Source organism: Sinocyclocheilus grahami, unplaced genomic scaffold (assembly GCF_001515645.1).
Source record: "Sinocyclocheilus grahami isolate Dianchi unplaced genomic scaffold, SAMN03320097.WGS_v1.1 scaffold100.1, whole genome shotgun sequence".
Taxonomy (NCBI): domain Eukaryota; kingdom Metazoa; phylum Chordata; class Actinopteri; order Cypriniformes; family Cyprinidae; genus Sinocyclocheilus; species Sinocyclocheilus grahami.
Window position 1 is genome coordinate 1,099,508 of NW_015505279.1, and position 22,614 is coordinate 1,122,121.

Sequence of the window (22,614 nt, forward strand, 5' to 3'; positions counted from 1 at the left end):
GTCTTATATAGACAGGTGTGTGGCTTTCCTAATCAAGTCCAATCAGTATAATCAAACACAGCTGGATTCAAATGAAGGTGTAGAACCATCTCAAGGATGATCAGAAGAAATGGACAGCACCTGAGTTAAATATATGAGTGTCACAGCAAAGGGTCTGTATGAGGGGCCGTACAAGCCATAATTCATTCTGGCAGGCCGCATAAGTATTTCAGCTAGCTATTTGGATGAAAAAAAAATATATATATTATCATCGTGAAAAGGTTACGTTACATGGCCTCATCCCTTGAGCGAGTTGTGATTGAGGACGCGGGCTCAGCCTCAGTCGTGTTGCCAGATACACGCATTATAAGCGTCTATGGATTTTCCCCCCCCCCAGAGTGTCTGTTTACATTAAGTGCAAATAGCCTGCCTTGTTGATAGAGGCTATTTACAGTAGCTCCACCCACAAATGTGTTATAGGGATAGTCAACATTTATTTTTTTTTTTTTGGTAGTCTTTGCCGTTAAACAACTAATACATCCTTACCTTTGTCTACAAACACTAAGACATCTGACCTGATCTTGCAGATACTGGAGGGTAAACAGCACAACATGAAGATGTTTGGCTATTCTCTGGCTGGAAACATGGACCTGGATCAGAACTCGTACCCTGATCTCGCCGTGGGCTCGCTCTCTGACACAGTTTTCATATACAGGTACTGATAGCTCACTTCTCATGTCAAAGTCATTACCTAAAGATGTTTTGAGATGCTATAGCGTTATATAACATCCCTCTCGTGTGCAGGTCCAAAACAGTTATTAGCATCAAGAAAGACATCAAGGTGACACCGAAGGAAATTGACTTGATGAAAAAAACATGTGGCAACAGCGTTTGGTGAGATCCTGACAAATCAAGAGCTCAGAAAGCATCTCTCATAAATGTGCTAGACATTTGGAACTCTGTGCTGTGGGAAATATTCATGTGTGTTTAATCTTGCATCCTTCATAGCTTGACCGTGGAAGCGTGTTTCTCATATAAAGCAAAGCCCTCCACCTACAACCCCAAACTCAGTAAGACTGTTTATGCTCTTATATTGACAAACAATCATTATTTATTATAATTTTGTATTATTTAGTCTAAAGGGCTGTTCCCACCGAGGATGATAACAATAACTGTAAAACATTGTCAGCCAATCAGAATCCACCCGATTGTAAAGAGCTTGAGGGTTTTAAGCAGCAGGCGACATAATGGCAGCATATGCTCATAATAAACAGAAGGCTACCATCTGTTAGTGTAAATGCTAATATAGTTATCATTATTGTTGTTATCTTTATACTTAATGTTCTTAATGTGAAAAGTGCTTAAGATTTAGTCCATATGTATTCTGTGTTATTAATGCTGACAGACAAGATGCTAGATGCTACACTCTACAAAATGCTGGGTTAAATACAACCCAGTGCTGGGTAAAATAGGGACAAACCCAGCAATTGAGTTGTTTTGACCCAGCGGTTGGGTTACTACCCAGAAGGTTGGGTTAAACATTTAACCAAACCGCTGGGTCAAAACAGCTCAATTGCTGGGTTTGTCCCTATTTTACCCAGCACTGGGTTGTATTTAACCCAGCATTTTTTAGAGTGTATGTTTACTGAAATAAAAATGTATTGAGGTCTGAAGCTCACACATTCTAAATGTTTTGTTTGTTTATTTTTTATTTATTTATTTTGCCAGCCATTTCCTGTACACTTGAGGCAGAGTGGTACCGCAGGAAGCTGGGTCTTCCATCTAGGGTTGTGTTTCTGGAGAAGAGTGCGATGGATCAGGACTTCCAGTCGACCGGCTCTCTGGAGCTACGAGGACAGAACAAGAAAGCCTGTTACAAGACCAAACTCAGACTACAAGTAAATAAAGCTTTAAAGTTGTGATGAAACGGAATTAGCGAAAGATATTTTGCTGCACATCCGAGTTTAACTGATTATCAAAAAAAAAGCATGGAGGGCGGTTATTTATTTTTTTTTTTTTGGTAGTCTTTGCCGTTAAACAACTAATACATCCTTACCTTTGTCTACAAACACTAAGACATCTGACCTGATCTTGCAGATACTGGAGGGTAAACAGCACAACATGAAGATGTTTGGCTATTCTCTGGCTGGAAACATGGACCTGGATCAGAACTCGTACCCTGATCTCGCCGTGGGCTCGCTCTCTGACACAGTTTTCATATACAGGTACTGATAGCTCACTTCTCATGTCAAAGTCATTACCTAAAGATGTTTTGAGATGCTATAGCGTTATATAACATCCCTCTCGTGTGCAGGTCCAAAACAGTTATTAGCATCAAGAAAGACATCAAGGTGACACCGAAGGAAATTGACTTGATGAAAAAAACATGTGGCAACAGCGTTTGGTGAGATCCTGACAAATCAAGAGCTCAGAAAGCATCTCTCATAAATGTGCTAGACATTTGGAACTCTGTGCTGTGGGAAATATTCATGTGTGTTTAATCTTGCATCCTTCATAGCTTGACCGTGGAAGCGTGTTTCTCATATAAAGCAAAGCCCTCCACCTACAACCCCAAACTCAGTAAGACTGTTTATGCTCTTATATTGACAAACAATCATTATTTATTATAATTTTGTATTATTTAGTCTAAAGGGCTGTTCCCACCGAGGATGATAACAATAACTGTAAAACATTGTCAGCCAATCAGAATCCACCCGATTGTAAAGAGCTTGAGGGTTTTAAGCAGCAGGCGACATAATGGCAGCATATGCTCATAATAAACAGAAGGCTACCATCTGTTAGTGTAAATGCTAATATAGTTATCATTATTGTTGTTATCTTTATACTTAATGTTCTTAATGTGAAAAGTGCTTAAGATTTAGTCCATATGTATTCTGTGTTATTAATGCTGACAGACAAGATGCTAGATGCTACACTCTAAAAAATGCTGGGTTAAATACAACCCAGTGCTGGGTAAAATAGGGACAAACCCAGCAATTGAGCTGTTTTGACCCAGCGGTTTGGTTAAATGTTTAACCCAACCTTCTGGGTAGTAACCCAACCGCTGGGTCAAAACAACCCAATTGCTGGGTTTGTACCTATTTTACCCAGCACTGGGTTGTATTTAACCCAGCATTTTTTAGAGTGTATGTTTACTGAAATAAAAATGTATTGAGGTCTGAAGCTCACACATTCTAAATGTTTTGTTTGTTTATTTTTTATTTATTTATTTTGCCAGCCATTTCCTGTACACTTGAGGCAGAGTGGTACCGCAGGAAGCTGGGTCTTCCATCTAGGGTTGTGTTTCTGGAGAAGAGTGCGATGGATCAGGACTTCCAGTCGACCGGCTCTCTGGAGCTACGAGGACAGAACAAGAAAGCCTGTTACAAGACCAAACTCAGACTACAAGTAAATAAAGCTTTAAAGTTGTGATGAAACGGAATTAGCGAAAGATATTTTGCTGCACATCCGAGTTTAACTGATTATCAAAAAAAAAGCATGGAGGGCGGGGACTTGGTTCTGTGCATCTGTTGTTGATTGGCTTGTGAGATGTGGGTGTGGCACTCAAATATGGAGGCAGATGAAAGTGAGCTCGCAGGGGTGAGGTTTAAGTGGATTAAATGATTGGAGAAGTCCTGCATATGTCACCAGAGAAAAGTCATTTCCGCCAGAAGATTGAGTTATAACATTTTGATTAAACATTATGATGTCCAAAACATATGCATGGTTCACAATAAGATCTATAGCATGCATTTAAGAAATATATAGCTATTGGAGATTGCTATTGGTGAGGAACAGACCAACATGAAAATCTTCCCCTCCAGTGAACTGTTAACTTAGTCACTTTATGAGTTTTAACCTTGTCCGTTTTTGTTTACGAGAATCATACATCAACAGTGCATTGGCGAGATTTGGTAACACTTTCTTTTTAAAGTGTCCTTGTTACACATGTTACATGTACTTACTATTATAATAACAATTAATTATGCATAATTACATGCAAGTAACCCTAAGCCAAACCCTAACCATATAGTAAGTACATGTAGTTAATTAATATTACTCAGTACTTGCATGTATAATTACACTGCAACAAGGACACCTTAAAATAAAGTGTAACCCGAGATTTTTATTTCTGATGCATGAATTCCTTTAATTCACATTTTGGAATTAGGAATTTTGGAATTATTATGACATTCCAACAGCCTCTGTTTAAGCTGTCGTTATTTATTTCAATACACGTTGACTGAGTGGGATCTACTATGTGCTGGTTTTCAGGAAGGCATCAGGGATAAGCTCAGAGCCATTCCTATCGAGGTGTCTTTGGCCATTCAGAGCGCTAAGAGAGGCAAACGGCAGAGCTCTCTGCCACAACTAACACCAATACTAGACTCCACTGTGCCCAACAAGACCATCACAGAGGTATAGCCACAATTTACTGCACGCTATTTAGGAAAACTTATTACAAGTACTATTAAAAAAAGGTTTGATTTGCCATCTTTCCTGGCTTAGGTGAACTTCCTGAAGGAGGGTTGTGGCACAGACAACATCTGTCAGAGTAACCTACACCTGCAGTACAGGTTCTGCTACAGGGAGTCCAAACAAGATGTGTTTCCTCCTCTACCGCTGTGTGTATCAGAACAACATCACACACTACTACACACCAGCTCACAGACGCTCATTTACATTAGCTCTGTCTACACCTGCTATTAACAGCTAATATATCAGCTGATCGCAAGTGAAAAATGATGCATTAATACCATAAATAGTGATCTTATATATATTACTACACTGTAAAATCTAATTAGTTGGGCTTACTTAAAAAAAGCATGCAAGTGGTACCGCAGGAAGCTGGGTCTTCCATCTAGGGTTGTGTTTCTGGAGAAGAGTGCGATGGATCAGGACTTCCAGTCGACCGGCTCTCTGGAGCTACGAGGACAGAACAAGAAAGCCTGTTACAAGACCAAACTCAGACTACAAGTAAATAAAGCTTTAAAGTTGTGATGAAACGGAATTAGCGAAAGATATTTTGCTGCACATCCGAGTTTAACTGATTATCAAAAAAAAAGCATGGAGGGCGGGGACTTGGTTCTGTGCATCTGTTGTTGATTGGCTTGTGAGATGTGGGTGTGGCACTCAAATATGGAGGCAGATGAAAGTGAGCTCGCAGGGGTGAGGTTTAAGTGGATTAAATGATTGGAGAAGTCCTGCATATGTCACCAGAGAAAAGTCATTTCCGCCAGAAGATTGAGTTATAACATTTTGATTAAACATTATGATGTCCAAAACATATGCATGGTTCACAATAAGATCTATAGCATGCATTTAAGAAATATATAGCTATTGGAGATTGCTATTGGTGAGGAACAGACCAACATGAAAATCTTCCCCTCCAGTGACTTAGTCACTTAGTCACTTTATGAGTTTTAACCTTGTCCGTTTTTGTTTACGAGAATCATACATCAACAGTGCATTGGGGTAACACTTTAACACTTTCTTTTTAAAGTGTCCTTGTTACACATGTTACATGTACTTACTATTATAATAACAATTAATTATGCATAATTACATGCAAGTAACCCTAAGCCAAACCCTAACCATATAGTAAGTACATGTAGTTAATTAATATTACTCAGTACTTGCATGTATAATTACACTGCAACAAGGACACCTTAAAATAAAGTGTAACCCGAGATTTTTATTTCTGAGTGCACAATTCCTTTAATTCACATTTTGGAATTTTGGAATTATTATGACATTCCAACAGCCTCTGTTTAAGCTGTCGTTATTTATTTCAATACACGTTGACTGAGTGGGATCTACTATGTGCTGGTTTTCAGGAAGGCATCAGGGATAAGCTCAGAGCCATTCCTATCGAGGTGTCTTTGGCCATTCAGAGCGCTAAGAGAGGCAAACGGCAGAGCTCTCTGCCACAACTAACACCAATACTAGACTCCACTGTGCCCAACAAGACCATCACAGAGGTATAGCCACAATTTACTGCACGCTATTTAGGAAAACTTATTACAAGTACTATTAAAAAAGGTTTGATTTGCCATCTTTCCTGGCTTAGGTGAACTTCCTGAAGGAGGGTTGTGGCACAGACAACATCTGTCAGAGTAACCTACACCTGCAGTACAGGTTCTGCTACAGGGAGTCCAAACAAGATGTGTTTCCTCCTCTACCGCTGTGTGTATCAGAACAACATCACACACTACTACACACCAGCTCACAGACGCTCATTTACATTAGCTCTGTCTACACCTGCTATTAACAGCTAATATATCAGCTGATCGCAAGTGAAAAATGATGCATTAATACCATAAATAGTGATCTTATATATATTACTACACTGTAAAATCTAATTAGTTGGGCTTACTTAAAAAAAGCACTGAGGTATACTCGTAACATAACTTACTGCACGCTTTGTGCAGTAATACAATACATCTTAAACTCTACTTTAATCTTTAGATTTAGAATGTAATTGATGTAAAAAGCATTGATTGCCTTATACAATTTTTTTAAGGAACTCAACTAAACTGTGTATTATACTACATCTTGCATAGGCAAAAAATGGCTTATTAATGAAGCAATATAAAAAACAACAACATAGACTTCAGATTTGATTTACCATCTTTCCTGGCCTAGGTGAACTTCCTGAAGGAGGGATGTGGCACAGACAACATCTGTCAGAGTAACCTACACCTGCAGTACAGGTTCTGCTACAGGGAGTCCAAACAAGATGTGTTTCCTCCTCTACCGCTGTGTGTATCAGAACAACATCACACACTACTACACACCAGCTCACAGAAGCTCATTTACATTAGCTCTGTTTACACCTGCTATTAACAGCTAATATATCAGCTGATCGCAAGTGAAAAATTATGCATTAATACCATAAATAGTGATCTTATATATATAACTACACTGTAAAATCTAATTAGTTGGGCTTACTTAAAAAAAGCATGCAAACCGATTGCCTTGAAAAAACTAAGTAAAGTGAAATAGCAATAGTATGTTACAACCCAATTGCTGGGTTTGTCCCTATTTTACCCAGCACTGGGTTGTATTTAACCCAGCATTTTTTTAGAGTGTAAACATGCTATTAAACATTTGTTATAAACAAAAATCGTTATATACACTGATAGTCTAGATTGCTTATCATTTATAATCAATATACAAGGTTTCTTAGTTGGTGCTAAATTTTCAAATGGATCTCTCAGGGAGAATGGGGTGCCGGTGATTTCTCTGAGTGATCAGAAGGACATTGCTTTGGAGGTCACAGTCAGGAACAGGAATGGAGATGATGCTCATGAAGCCAAATTGGTTGGGCAGTTTGATGAATCCCTCTCGTACTCTGGATTCAGATCTCTGAGAACTACTGTAAGTGGGTCACAAATCTGTCTAAATTCCATCACTTTTCAGAACGATTCCATTCATTATTTCACCATTAAACAAAAATATTGTTGCCATATTTCTATGAACTCTTTCTCTTGTTGTTTTTAAAGTCAGTTAGTTTTGTAAGGGATTCAGTAGACTAAATGGCTCAATTTCCCATTATGATGATCTCTTTTTTTCCACACAGTCCTCACAATAGGAGACTAGCAAACCGTAAAGCCTTAAATACAACTGTATTGTATGCCATGATGTTGTGTAACCAAACCCATGTCGTCCTGCAGGATAAACATGTGATCTGTGCTGCCAATCAGAATGGCTCCCTGGCAGACTGCGAGCTTGGAAATCCTTTTAAAAGAGATTCGGAGGTCAGTACTACTTCAAAGATGCAATATTACTCTAATTTATGAATTGTCATTTTAATACAAATGTTTTTTGTAGGCAACATTCTATATCATATTGAGCACTGGCAAGATATCGCTCGACACCAAAGAGGTCGAGATCGACCTTCAGCTGGAAACGTATGTCTGAAATTTCAGAATCACTATTGATTTAAACATGTATATTGATTCCATCAAAAATATCTTAATTTGTGTTGCGAAGATGAACGAAGGTCTTACGGGTTTGAAACGACAAGAGGGTGAGTAATTAATGACAGAATTTTCATTTTTGGGTGAACTAACCCTTTAACCTCAGGTTAAAAGCAACTGTTAATAACTACTAACATACTGTATCTCTGCCATCACATAATTACCAGAATAACTCCCCTTGTGAAAAAGAAGTACACTTTAGCACACTTTAGAGTACTTATTGCTGAAATAATATGCTTCAAAAGAATATACTTAAGTGTGAATTGAATGTTTTTGGAAGCATGACGATTGCAATTCAAGCTTAAATTTATATTAAATTCAATTAGCCGAATTTTAGAATGTTTTGACCCACTTAGGTAGGACTTGAGTACATATTTATTTGTAATTTCATTTTCTTTAAAACATGGAATGAAGTTGCAATTTAGTATATTTCAACTTATTGAATAACACACTAAAGTTAACATTACAATTAAACAAATGTGTATTAAAACAGTGATTTAAAATGTACATTTAATCTGATATTATTGTAAAGTCCACTTTTTAAAAGTGTCCATAATGTGTTGAACATTCATGAAAGTGTACTCTCTTTAAATACACACAAGTTGCCTTTTATTTCATTAATGTTATATTATCTGCAAGTAGTTTTTTTTTATATAGTTTTAAGATTTTATATACACTACAAATGCACATTCACATGCATTCTTTTTCACAAGCATCTATACACATTTAGTTGTGTTATGTCCAGTCACATCATGTCAGCAAGCATGTTGTATCTGATGGCTGTGTCTTCTTGTTGTGCATCAGGGTTGCCAAGCCATCTCAGGTCTATTTTGGAGGTGAAGTAAGAGGCATGAGCGCCATGAAGACAGAGGAGGAAGTCGGCAGCTTGGTCGAATATGAATTCAGAGTAAATGCTAAAATAGTTCATATATACCTTTCATATATCACTTCAGGTATTTTTCTTTTTAACTCTACTTTTTTATTTTGTGCAGGTGATTAATTTGGGAAAGCCTCTGAAGTCTTTTGGAACTGCATCCCTGAACATCCAGTGGCCTAAAGAAAGCTCTGTGGGGAAATGGCTGCTGTATCTGATGAAGATCAACACCAGGGACCTGCAGTTAGTCACCTGTTCACCTGAGAGAGAGATGAACCCTCTCAGACTGAGTGAGGTACCAAATATTCATAGTTTAAGTCTGATTGAATGCTGTTTTTGATGCTTTCAATGTTTTAAACTGGTCAACATAGTATGCTAGATTGAGAAAACATTGACCTATCTGACTGAGATTGATGATGATGAAACCAAATAACAACACCCATCTGTGACACTTTTAGGAGTCAAGATCAACCAGGAGAAAGCGTGAGCTAGAGGAGCGGAAGCCAGCTGAGGTGGTTAAAACAGCCCTCTTCCCTGACAAACGCAAGCACAAGATTCTGGTACTGAGACTGAAACTTTACATTTTAGCAATGCCAGCACCAAAAAACAACTTCTTGAAATGAATTTTATTTTTCCTTGTAGTCATGCAGTGGGGATGCCAGATGTGTGGAGATCAAATGCCCCCTACAGGGCTTGGACAGCACTGCGGTCATCATTTTAAAATCCCGCCTGTGGAATTCCACTTTCCTTGAAGTAAGGACAATAAAGAGAGCTTATTTTGTTCCTTTGAAAGAATGTCCTGGGTTGTTAAAGCGTTCTGTTTTGTGCTCCTCTCCAAAACAGGATTACGTGTCCTACAATTACCTCGACATAATAGTGAAAGCCTCCATAAGTCTGGATGTTTCTGCCAAGAACATTGTCCTTAAAAATCCTGAGACCCAGGTAACACAGTTTCCTATTCAAGTGTAACACAGTTAAATCTGTTACATTTAAGACATTTAAACATGTAAATGATGTACTGTGTGAGTCATCAAAACAGCTAGACTTACTGTAGATGTGATGGGCAGGTGAGGCTGACCGTGTTCCCGGAGACGACCGTGACTCCGTTCGGAGGCGTTCCCTGGTGGATCATTCTTGTGGCTGTTTTAGCAGGAATACTAATGCTGGCGCTTCTAGTTCTGTTACTCTGGAAGGTAATAAAACACTCACACGCACAAACATAAAGTAAACGAAAACCCAATAGCATTCTCCATATGGTTGCTTTAGAAATAGTTCTGGTTGAAAGCTTATACGTGGACTTTTCGATTCATTTTTTCATTGAATTTGTTTAAGTATTTGTTAAATGTCTAGCTTTATTTATCCTGGTTTACACTTTTAACGGTCCTACAAAGAATTTGGAGAATGCACTACACCTAAAAAAAAGAAAAAGAAAAAAAAAGCCATTACATTCCATATAACAAAAAATAAAAAGTGTCAAATATTTTTTCAAAAGAGATACCACAAATACACTTTTTAAATGTTCAAACACACACACGCACACAAAAACAGAAATAAATAAAATAATTGTGACATTTTCTGAGTTTATGAGTTTTTGTTAAAAATTACTGAAGAATGTACTTAAGTGCAAACAGGAGGTAATGTTTTTGGACGCTTAATTGCAGTTGGAATATTTATTTATTATTATTATAGTTTATATTTATATCAAATTCAATTAGCTGAACTTTATAGTGCTTTTCTGACCCACTTAAGTAGGACTTCAGTATATCTTCATATTTAATTTCATATTTCATATTTCTAATTTCTTTGAAATATAGTTAAAGTGTACTGCCAAGTATTTATGGTAAACTAAAATATACTCTAACTTGTACTTGTATGTCATGTACTTAAATATATTTATAATTACACATTTGTAATGATAAAGTTGAAATTTAGTACATAAAAAAATATTAACCTTCAAATATAATATCCAATATATAACACAATACAGTTAAAATTATAATCAAGTAGGATAGGATAGGATTTAGTATGCTAGTCAAAACAAGTGTACTTTAACACACAACACAATATTATATTATTTTAAATGTATTTTAAAAGTGTACTTAAGTGTGTTGAAAACAGTCACGAAAGTGTGCTCTAAGTACACTTAAGTGGTGTTTTACTTAATATTATATTATCTGCAAGTACAGTTTTTTAAAATATACTTTTAAGTACACAACAAGTGCACCTTCAGTACAATTAAGAGCACTTCTTTTTCACGAAGGGTTAGTGGACCGTGTTGATAGTTAAAGGTGGGGTAAGCGATTTTTCAAAAAACGCTTTAGAAAACTGATTCGGGTCGAATAGCAAAACAAACTTGTAGCCAATCAGCAGTAAGGGGCGTGTCTACTCATGATGTGGAGGAGAAAGTTTTCAGTGCACGGGACGGACATTAGCGAGCCGAGCCGAGCGACAGAAAGATAGAGATGGCGGATAAAAAACAAAAGACGAAAACGTCTGTGGAACAAAAGAAGGGTTATGTTGTTGCGCCGCGCCACTCGCGTCTGGTGTAGACACGGTGTAACATTTTTGTGCAACAAGCTTTGTTTCACAGAACTAATCGTTGCGTACGTATGTGTGGGGCGGAGCTATCAAAATAGGGGCAAGACCCTTTTTGGGGTTGGGGCGTGTTTGTTTTGGTGATTTCAAATGTCAACATTGGCTAGCAGAAATTGCTTACCCCACCTTTAATGTGATTCTCTACACATGTGGTTCCTCTGCTAGGAAACTTGTGTGGTCTTGAGGAGAACTGACTCTATATATATTCACTAAAATCACCAAAACACCAACTGATTCAAAGACATTGAGCAAAAACGAGGAGTGCAGCCAAATTCTCCTGCAGCATTTGAGTATGCAATGACATCCCCACATTTGTATTCAGGTTTTACCCTCCAAATACTTTTTGTGACCAGTAGATTAATCAGATGAAAAGATGTGTCAGTGGAATTCCACGGTGTTTAGCACAAACCTTATCATGACGTGTATGCAATGACCCCTGAATTTGCCCCCTCTGTAGTGCGGTTTCTTCAAGCGGGCCCAGAAGGACGAGTATGATGCCGCTTTTCACAAAGCTGAGATTCACGCTCAGCCCTCAGACAAACAGTCCACTGAGGCCTAGCTCTCCTTACCAGGGTAAAACCCGATCGCTGCAGCAGATTGGTGTCTGCATGACGTGTGGCCTAACTCACTAACTCGTCCTGTCCTTTGACAAAAGGAAGGGAAAGACACATGCTGCACAGCGTGCTTCGCTCTTTCCGTGTGAAGCCCGGTTTTGTTTTGTATTGTGTCGATGGATGTGCTTCTTCGTGTCCCGTTTTGTCAAGCATGTCCCGTCTCGGTGTTCTCCAAAGCACATAAACGCAGAATGATTTTCAAATCGAGTTTTGCAATGATGCTTAATGTGCTTCTGTTCTTTCTCCGTCAGTGTGGATTTTTCAAACGCTCCAAATATGAGGACAGCGTTCCGAAATATCACGCGGTGAGGATTCGTAAGGAGACACGTCTCTTGAAAGATGGAACGGACATGTTAGATCCCTTGGAGAAGAAGCAATGGATGACTACATGGAATGAGAACGAGAGCTACTCATGAGACGGTCTCTGCATTTGCTATGAACAATTTGCCAGCATCAGGCATCTCTAGTTGTGAAACGTTTAGAGGAAGTCCACCTCTGCACAGTATGTGAGCCCACTGTTAAAGAGAGACATGGAGATGCTTTTACAGATCCACGTGTGATATCTCTGGGCATTTCGTTTGCAATGCCACCCCTTCAAAAAGTGTTTGTATATTTTTTTGGAAGTTGCATGAGATGCCAAGACTGAATTGTCTTGATTTTCTTTGTAAATATTTTACAATGCAGTTTATTTATTTTGTCTTGTAATTTTGTACTAAGACGCCTACTGTGCATGAACTGCCCAAAGATTATTTTTCATGTCTTTCAGTAACTATAAATTCGATTGAATGTTTCGAGGTCTGTCAGGTGAAGCTCAAGCGAGCAGTGTCAGAAGAGAAAAAAATAAACAAGTCGATGAGTTACTACTGAAAAATGTTGATGTATGACTCAAACATATACCAGTTATGCAACTGGAGCAGTGCTACAGATAGGAGTACACACAAACCATCAAATGATGACATATCTGCATAATTTGGTGTATTTTTAGCATGACACTTCTAATCTCTAGAATGCTCACAATACCAAACATTTCTTTGCTAATCAGCATGTTTTAACGTCTGTTGGTTAGACCAGTGGTTCCCAACCCTGGTCCTGGAGGCACCTCAACACTGCACATTTTGCATGTCTCCTTTCTCTGACGCACCAGTTTCAGGTGTTGGGAGTCTCAACTAATGAGCTGATGACCTGAATCAGGTGCGTCAGAGAAAGGAGACATGCAAAATGTGCAGTGTTGAGGTGCCTCCAGGACCAGGGTTGGGAACTGCATGTCTCCTTAATCAAACACACCTGATTCAGGTCATCAGCTCATTAGTTGAGACTCCCAACACCTGAAACTGGTGCGTCAGAGAAAGGAGACATGCAACATGTGCAGTGTTGGGGTGCCTCAAGGACCAGGGTTGGGAACCACTGGGTTAGACTACCATTAAAGGGGCATTCATTAATTCTGCCATCTATTGACATGGATCAGCATGAAGGTCTTACTTTCTTATAAAAAGAAGTGAACTGGGTATCAGGATTTTGTCTGTCATCAAGTCTTTCCTCCTTGTACTGATGTTTACACTTGTTTTTTGTCAGTCTTTCTTTTGGCTTCAGAACTATTCTGCTTCTTTGGCCACACAGGTACTTGTTTTCTCTGCTGGTAAAGCACAGTAGTAAGAGTTTTTATTGTGTAATTTTCACTCTTCACATCACCAAACTGCACTATGCTACGAGTGCATCTGACCTTTAGTGAAACACCACGGGTCACGTTACTTTAACATACCGAAATATACATTGAGAGAGGTGTGACCCGCACAATGTAATTAAAATATGTTTTATAAAAAAAACGTAAGTAACATCTTCTTCTCATGTGAGTGTACGTCTTTCAGATGACACTTCACAAAAACACAATTTATTTCTTATTTCATGTAGATGAATGCATCTCTCCACTGAAGGAGGCCACAAGGCAAATAATGCTGACTGCCAGGGAAAGTACAGCTAGTCAACCTGCCCGGCCTTAAGTTGACTGAAAAGCCTTCAGAAACTGGAATGCAAACGGATGTTCTGGTGTTCGATGCCCAAGATGACCATGAGGAATCAAGGAGGTCGGATGAGCTGGTGTTTTGAGGCTGGCACGTGACATCAGGAAGAACGGCTACACGCTCTTAGCTCTTAGATTAGCATGTGTTTCCTAAATTGGGGAAACTGATAGGAAGTTTTCAATCAAAGGACGGCTGAGAAAAGCACTTTATATGCGAGTATGTATGTGTGTTTAAACTTAACTAGTTGTGTGACATTTACCCCAAGTGCTTGATGTTGGATGGCAATGCTGTTGGAAGAACATACTGGCTTGCACACTGAGGATGGGAAAACAAGATTATCATTATGAACAAAATATCAAAAGTCAATGGAAGACTCCTTTGGGTTTTGGTCAAAGGGAGCTGGGTGACGCTAACATCCAGGATGGCCTTCATAAAAACCTCATCACTGCAACGCTTTATATTGTGTTTGTCCATGTGAGGTTCTGATTACAGTAAGTACTCTGCAATTACATGAACACGCAACATTCATTCCCATCACCCACCAGTCAAGATCCACATCAGAGATGGTTTGATCGCCAGCTGCATCTGTGAAGAGATAAAAATTTGTTTGAATGAATTACTGTATTATACAGTACATGGCATATTAGGCTAATTTATTATATAGTTATTAACACATTAACAGTTTTAATTAAAGGGGTCATATGATGCTGCTAAAATGACGAAGCGGATATCGTCCTCTTTTGGAAGACCAAACAAAGTAGTTTCGCTTTTACAACGAAACACACAGCGCCTTCACGACATGGCAGCAGCGGCAGCAACAACAAAACTACAGCGAGAATAAAAGTTACGCCTTCTTTCTTTGTGTGAACATTTGGGCGGCGTTATGCAAATCTTCCCACATGGTGATGTAGACATGTGGGGGCGTGTTAGAACGAGCCGTTTTAGGTAGGCGTGGCTGACTCTTAACTTTTATAAATAATATCTCTTTGGATTTGAGACTTTAGTCTTTGCAACTTTACAGATCTTCTTTATGCACCAAGAGCTTGTAACACTCCAAAGAGAAAGGAACAATTGAAATCGCATCATATGACCCCTTTAACTTCTCTACCCTTCACGAACTGCTGCGGCCTGAAGTTCAGCCAGCAGATCAATCTTCCCACTCTCTTCAGAGGAGGAAACATCAGCGCTGGTAGAGGTGTAGCCTCCGCTGGACTCCAGATCTGAGGGTCTACTTTCTGCAGATGAGGCAGTATCCTCAGTGCTGGAGGGGGAGCTCTGCTCTCCAGTGATGTCTGTGAATAGATAATAATACAGTTCTGTTGTGCAAATTACAACTTTAATGTACACTAGGAAAGCTGGATGACCTCCAAACATTCTCTAACCTCTGTTTGCGTCTTTCTCGTGGGTCGCAGTCTGCAGATCGACCTCTGGATCAGAGGATCCGCTGACTGCGGGTAAGGAAGACCCATCAGATGAGGACGATGACACGCATGGTAGAATCACAGATAGCATTCTGTGGAAAACCCGGCGCAAAGATGGAAATTTGCATTTCCAGGAGGAGGAAGAGGTAGAGGACGACAATTTGGCCCCTTCAGCAGGTGTAGCGGCTGAGACCACCACGTCTGGAGATGACGGCACAAGCGTTCCCCACTTTATCTTTTTCTTCTTCTCCTTTTTGACTCATTGTATCACAATGAACGTTGTCGCTAACCATTTTCTAGAAAGACAAAAAGATAATAATTTAGAATGGAAATTGTTTAAAGAAATGATTAGTCTGCTAATTAGTTCCCTTTATGACAATTTAACCCACATAGTGTGGCAACTGTGTTTGTTTTTAGGGCAATAATATTGGAAATGTGAATATTTTTGTAGTCAGTATAATCAGAATGCCTTAAAAATAAGGCCATTGTAAATATTTACTGGCGTAAAGTGTGACAACTAGACCCGCTTGTTTTCCATCAGGTAAAGGTACTTTAATAATCATACTGGATATGTGACTTACCTTACTCCTGATCACACACTACACCTGCATACGGTTTCTCCCGCTCTTTTTTTGACTGTTGTAACGCAGTGCGTCATAATAAAGCTTCCGTCTCAACCGTTCTATTCTCGCGCTCTTCTGCAAATGAATCAGATGCTTCTTGGACATGACCAGGTACAGAACAAGTTTAATGTACATTGGTAACAGTGTAAATGGAGAAATGTTATTTATTTAGTTCGTTAGTCAGTTTGTTAGTTCGTCAATCACCCACACTTTTAATAGTTCGATATTTAAACAAGCTTCAGAAATCGTGGTCAAAATGGTGGGAAAACGCACAGAAACGACAACAACAAAACACAATAAAAATATCATTTGTTGTAGATGTCCGTTTTTTCACCTCCTTATTGGTTAATTTAATTTTGTTGTATTATTGTACTTAACTTGTACATACCACTGTGTCCCTGATAGTTTACAGTAATTTTACTGTAAAAGGTCAGCAATTTAGCGTTTTCTCCTAAAAAAAAAAAAGCCATACCAAATTCGCTAATAAATAATCGATCAGACTGGTTTGCAAGAAGGTCTGAAATTGTTCGCGATTGAGTTTGTAGCGCTGAACCGTTTGCAGAGGTCCCTCACACTGTAACGTGATATTATTTTTACAATCCAGTCACTGTTGTTAGTTCGTCAATCACCCACACTTTTAATAGTTCGATATTTAAACAAGCTTCAGAAATCGTGGTCAAAATGGTGGGAAAACGCACAGAAACGACAACAACAAAACACAATAAAAATATCATTTGTTGTAGATGTCCGTTTTTTCACCTCCTTATTGGTTAATTTAATTTTGTTGTATTATTGTACTTAACTTGTACATACCACTGTGTCCCTGATAGTTTACAGTAATTTTACTGTAAAAGTTCAGCAATTTCGCGTTTTCTCCTAAAAAAAAAAAGCCATACCAAATTCGCGAATAAATAATCGATCAGACTGGTTTGCAAGAAGGTCTGAAATTGTTCGCGATTGAGTTTGTAGCGCTGAACCGTTTGCAGAGGTCCCTCACACTGTAACGTGATTTTATTTTTACAATCCAGTCACTGTACTTTAGGAAACAAAACTGGCTTTTTATTGCTTATGAACTACTGTACTGCAAGTAAAGACTATTATATCATGTACATAGCAGTCTGGGCAATATGGACACTGGACAAACCAGACATATTATCCATACAACAGATAATAACATGTATGCATGTAAAGTTCAGCAATTTCGCGTTTTCTCCTAAAAAAAAAAAGCCATACCAAATTCGCGAATAAATAATCGATCAGACTGGTTTGCAAGAAGGTCTGAAATTGTTCGCGATTGAGTTTGTAGCGCTGAACCGTTTGCAGAGGTCCCTCACACTGTAACGTGATTTTATTTTTACAATCCAGTCACTGTACTTTAGGAAACAAAACTGGCTTTTTATTGCTTATGAACTACTGTACTGCAAGTAAAGACTATTATATCATGTACATAGCAGTCTGGGCAATATGGACACTGGACAAACCAGACATATTATCCATACAACAGATAATAACATGTATGCATGTTTTTTTTTTTTTTGCTTTGCATATTTACTTCAATCATCCAGCCATGCTTTTGGCATTCTAAATAAGGTACAAAACACATTGGTTCATTGTATGACGTTATCCTCACCCTGTTATTTCAGAAGAAAAAAAAAGGTCCACAAATATGCTAAAATATTTAATGATTTTGAGCATTTCATACAAAAATCCTCCGTCAAATGATACATAATTTTGGTAATATAAAATACAAACCAAGTCTTAGTTTTGATATGTTCCAACAGATATACAAAATGTTATAGTAAGTTTTACTTTTTTTTTTATGTCCCTAACAATAGCATATTTCTATTGTAACAAAGCTGAAAACATTTCAATTACAATATGTTTAAAATTAACAAACTGGCAAATCAGGAGTGACTAGTTTTGATATGTTCCAACAGATATACAAAATGTTATAGTAAGTTTTACTTTTTTTTTTTATGTCCCTAACAATAGCATATTTCTATTGTAACAAAGCTGAAAACATTTCAATTACAATATGTTTAAAATTAACAAACTGGCAAATCAGGAGTGATATAAACACTTTATGACTGTAATAATGCAGTATAATGTAACTGAGCTTTAATGTATACATTAGTGTGTTAAATGTTATAATAGTGCAAATACTTTTAAAATATCAAAAAAAAAAAAAATTAAAAAAATCTATGTTCTATAAGAACATCTATATGTTCTTAATGACAGCAAAGAGACAATACAGCGCAAACACAGTTGTCAGTTTAAAATGCCCTTCAAATATGACAGTAGGAATTTCAGCCAAAAATGAAAATTATGTCATTAATTACTCACCCTCATATCTTTCCAAACCCGTAAAACCTTCGGAACACAAATTAAGATATGTTTTATGAAATCTGAGAGCTTTCTGACCCTGCATAGACAGCAACACACCTGACACGTTCAAGGAAAGGTAGTAAGGACAGAATGACGGAATTTTCATTTTTGGGTGAACTATCCCTTTAAAGCAATACCTAGAGTTTTTTTCTGAATAACTTTTAAAATAAAAATAAAAAATGTTTGGAATGACACTTCTGTTTTCTTTGAGATGAAATGAACTAAAATCCACAAACTTGTTTCAAAACTCTTTGTTTATCCAGACTCTTCTGCTTTTCCGTTGCGTCTGCGTGTCTCGAGGCTGGATTCGTGCTCGGTTCTTGAGGTCATGGCAGTGCCCACTTTGACGCCCTCTGGGCTTGAGCTGTTATTGCTCACGCCTTGTGTGATTTCTTCTCTCGGCCTCTTCCAAGAGGGGCGAGTAGCAATCCAGAGAATAAGACCACCAAATGCAGCAATGAGCAGCCCAAGAAGATTGACCAAAACAGCTTCCGGTGGAGATTCTTTATAAGCAGGGCTCTTCCTGTAAGACATTACAAACAACACTAAGAAACACCTTTACTAAGTACAAATTTGCTTTGGCTTTTAAAGCGCACAGAAACTGATTACATGTCATGTACAGATCCAGGACTCGATGCATTTGTATGGTTTGTGTTGTCTGAAGCTGTACTTACAGGCTAAATATGAGTTTCTCTGTGATGCCCATGAGAGCTGTGGCTATAACACTGGTGAAGATGAACAGGCCGCTGTAGATGTGTACAGGCATAAGAGCAGCACGCACGTACACTGGAGTTGCAGGTATCAGATAGACGGCAATGCCCATAACTATCTAATAAATAGTAAGGGAGAGGAACACATCACACCTGAGAGGGCTCTAACATAAACGTTACAAAATTTGAATAAAAAATAATATATAAAAATAAAAACACACACACACACACACACATTACTGGTCAAAAGTTTGGAATAATTACCAGTTTTTAAAAAAAATTTATATGTTCTAATATGCTGCTCAAGAAACAAGATTGAAAACATTATAATAATACTTTTATTGAACAAGGACATATTCAACTGATTTAAAGTGACAGTAAAGACATTTATTTAATGTGATAAAAGATATATTTTTTTTTTTTCAAATAAATGCTGTTCATTGAACTTTCTATTCATCCAAGAATCCTGAAAAAAAATGTATCATGGTCTCAAAGATTTTAATGTAGCAAAAACTGTTTTCCCGATAAAAGACGTTTTCCTGTTAAGAGACGACCTCTCTACAGCCCTGAATGCCAGCGGAGACCATGGGTGCGTCTCAATCAGCTCCCTAGCTTCCGAGCTCGTGAATCAGTGTATCGTGTACACGAATTTGGTCACTGGTAAGTTCTGGCTCACTGCACATTGGGACAGTGATTACTCAATTTCCGGTGACATGACTACGTACAACATCAACGGACAACACTGTAGAACGTCAACGCTGGATTTAATCAACAGCAGGCAGGATCAATCTCTTTTTGATATTATTTTTTATTCTCTTTAAACACATTGTTCTTTTACATGTTCTTACAACATTTCAGCCGAATATGAATAATAATTGTTAACTAAATGTGTTCATTACCTGTCTAGCGATGTGTGTTTATGTTGAAATATACTAAAAAAAAAAACTAAAAATCTTTTCAAATCTTCTATTGTGTGTCATTATATTTATCGAGTTGGCTCGTGTGGTTTATGTTTAGCACTTTAGAAATGTGACATAATTTCCAGTAAGGGAACATAGTGAGCACCGATGCTCCATAGTTTTTGCGGAGCATTGTGGGATTTTTCAGGGAGCGAACGTTTCAGTGCACTGGAAGGATTTCAAGATTGAGACAGCCCTTAAAATAATGCAATAAGCCCCAAGAAGCCGTGATTTACAGTGAATTTATTACAGCTAAGGGGCGTTGTAATGCACGACGCGAAGCATCACCTCGTCGGCCATCGGCACAAGACCACAGGAACCAGACGAGTCCTCTGCTCAATCTGACGTGTGCTGCAGCCTGGAATTAAACCACACCATGCTGGTTTCCTCTGGCCAGAGGAGAACTGGCCCCCCGACTGAGCCTGGTTTCTCCCAAGGTTTTTTCTCCATTTCTGTCACTGGTGAAGTTTTGGTTCCTTGCCGCTGTCGCCTCTGGCTTGTTTAGTTGGGGACACTTAATTTCTGGCAACATTGTTAACTTGACTGCACAGACACTATTGCAAGAGAGGCATCACTGAATTATCAATTAACTGAAAAACTTTTCCATTGCCCTCTTGCATTATCAGCACACGTTTTTCCTGTTTGACACTGTAACTGTGAGAGTAACTGTCATGTTAATGTTTGTTGCTTGCAACAATGTTAGAAATATAAGTCTTGAAATATATGTGCTATAAAAAGGAAATTCATACATGGTGATTTGTCTCACAGATAGTTAGTTAGGGACACAATTTCTGGCAACATTTTTGCCTTGACTGCACAGACACTATTTAAAGAGAACTGAACTGAGCTGGATGATGACCACTGAATCAACAGTGAACTGACTTTAACTGATAAACTGGTTGTTTTCTATTGTCCTTTCGCATTATCAGCACACGTTTTTCCTGTTTGACACTGTAAAGCTGCTTTGACACAATATGAATTGTATAAAGCGCTATATAAATAAAGGTCACTTGACTTAACTTGACTTTTCAACATTGATAAGAAGAACCATTATTGATAACTGACCACCAATAATAATTGATGATAACTGAGCAGCACATCAGCATATTACAATGATTTCTACATGCGATGCTGAAGACTAGAGTAACGGCTGCTAAATTTCAGTTTTGCCATCACAGAATGCCATGGTTTCATTTAAAAATGATATTAAATTACATTTTTAAATGTATTCAAATAGGAAACTGTTACTTAACTTGTAAATAATAATTGATGATAACTGAGCAGCACATCAGCATATTACAATTATTTCTACATGCGATGCTGAAGACTAGAGTAACGGCTGCTAAATTTCAGTTTTGCCATCACAGAATGCCATGGTTTCATTTAAAAATTATATTAAATTACATTTTTAAATGTATTCAAATAGGAAACTGTTACTTAACTTGTAATAACATTTCACAATATTAATGTTTTTGTAAAAAAAAAAAAAAAAAAGTTGAAAATTGTTGCAGCTTTGGGGAAGATAAATGACTTCTTTCAAAAAGATAAAAGAAATTCTTAATTATTCCAATCTTTTGACTAGTAGTGTTTAGGGTAGATGACAGATATCATTTAAATGCTGTATTGAAATCTCAAAGACACTGTAGCAAAAACAGCATGTATGATTACATTTTACTAGTCAGAAAGAGGGTGGAAATGGTCTAAATGAAATTGTGTAAGTACTACTGTTTTTGATATAAGTGGACTGAATGTGGCAAAAGTGTAGGAGGGTTGAAGTGGTAGATGTAGCAGTGTGTCTGTGAAAGCAAACCTGTGCTGGATAGAGTATGACAGAAACTTTTCAAAATTTAAATTTTTTTGAAAAAAAAAAAAAAAAAGTTTAAAATTGTTGCAGCTTTGGGGAAGATAAATGACTTCTTTCAAAAAGATAAAAGAAATTCTTAATTATTCCAATCTTTTGACTAGTAGTGTTTAGGGTAGATGACAGATATCATTTAAATACTGTATTGAAATCTCAAAGACACTGTAGCAAAAACAGCATGTATGATTACATTTTACTAGTCAGAAAGAGGGTGGAAATGGTCTAAATGAAATTGTGTAAGTACTACTGTTTTTGATATAAGTGGACTGAATGTGGCAAAAGTGTAGGAGGGTTGAAGTGGTAGATGTAGCAGTGTGTCTGTGAAAGCAAACCTGTGCTGGATAGAGTATGACAGTAGCCAGGCCAATCCAGCTGTGCAGGCTGTACATATTGGGAATATTCTTTGCATTGTGGAAATCAAACACAGCCACCACAGAAATGACAGCCAAGATGAAGGCGAGAATGTTCAGCCCTGCGTGGATAAGCTTCATCATCTGCTTGCTGCACCTCCAGGTCCATGGCAGCCTGTACACTACAATTGCTGAAGAAGAGGAAAAGAAAAAAAAAAAAAAAAAAAGTTTTTTTTTTTTTTT

At 37.9% G+C, this 22,614-nt stretch overlaps 2 protein-coding genes across 2 annotated transcripts in view; one reads left to right on the forward strand and one right to left on the reverse strand.

Moving 5' to 3' along the window:
• Nucleotides 1-13,029, forward strand: part of LOC107588238 (integrin alpha-6-like) — a 28,892-nt gene extending 15,863 nt beyond the window's left edge. The window contains exons 9-24 of the mRNA XM_016276272.1: nt 567-694; nt 784-873; nt 988-1,049; nt 1,708-1,877; nt 4,255-4,398; nt 4,489-4,604; nt 7,200-7,359; nt 7,656-7,739; nt 7,813-7,896; nt 8,707-8,868; nt 8,954-9,130; nt 9,294-9,395; nt 9,478-9,588; nt 9,679-9,777; nt 9,903-10,028; nt 12,296-13,029. Coding sequence (XP_016131758.1) covers nt 567-694; nt 784-873; nt 988-1,049; nt 1,708-1,877; nt 4,255-4,398; nt 4,489-4,604; nt 7,200-7,359; nt 7,656-7,739; nt 7,813-7,896; nt 8,707-8,868; nt 8,954-9,130; nt 9,294-9,395; nt 9,478-9,588; nt 9,679-9,777; nt 9,903-10,028; nt 12,296-12,460 — 1,980 coding nt within the window. The 3' untranslated portion in view covers nt 12,461-13,029. The remainder of the gene's footprint in view (nt 1-566; nt 695-783; nt 874-987; nt 1,050-1,707; nt 1,878-4,254; nt 4,399-4,488; nt 4,605-7,199; nt 7,360-7,655; nt 7,740-7,812; nt 7,897-8,706; nt 8,869-8,953; nt 9,131-9,293; nt 9,396-9,477; nt 9,589-9,678; nt 9,778-9,902; nt 10,029-12,295) is intronic.
• Nucleotides 13,030-18,626: 5,597 nt separating this feature from the next.
• cybrd1 (cytochrome b reductase 1) overlaps nt 18,627-22,614 on the reverse strand; it is an 8,837-nt gene continuing 4,849 nt past the window's right edge. The window contains exons 2-4 of the mRNA XM_016276274.1: nt 22,354-22,562; nt 19,166-19,320; nt 18,627-19,014 (exon numbers count right to left, since the gene is read on the reverse strand). Of these exons, the coding sequence (XP_016131760.1) occupies nt 18,747-19,014; nt 19,166-19,320; nt 22,354-22,562 (632 nt within the window). The 3' untranslated portion in view covers nt 18,627-18,746. The remainder of the gene's footprint in view (nt 19,015-19,165; nt 19,321-22,353; nt 22,563-22,614) is intronic.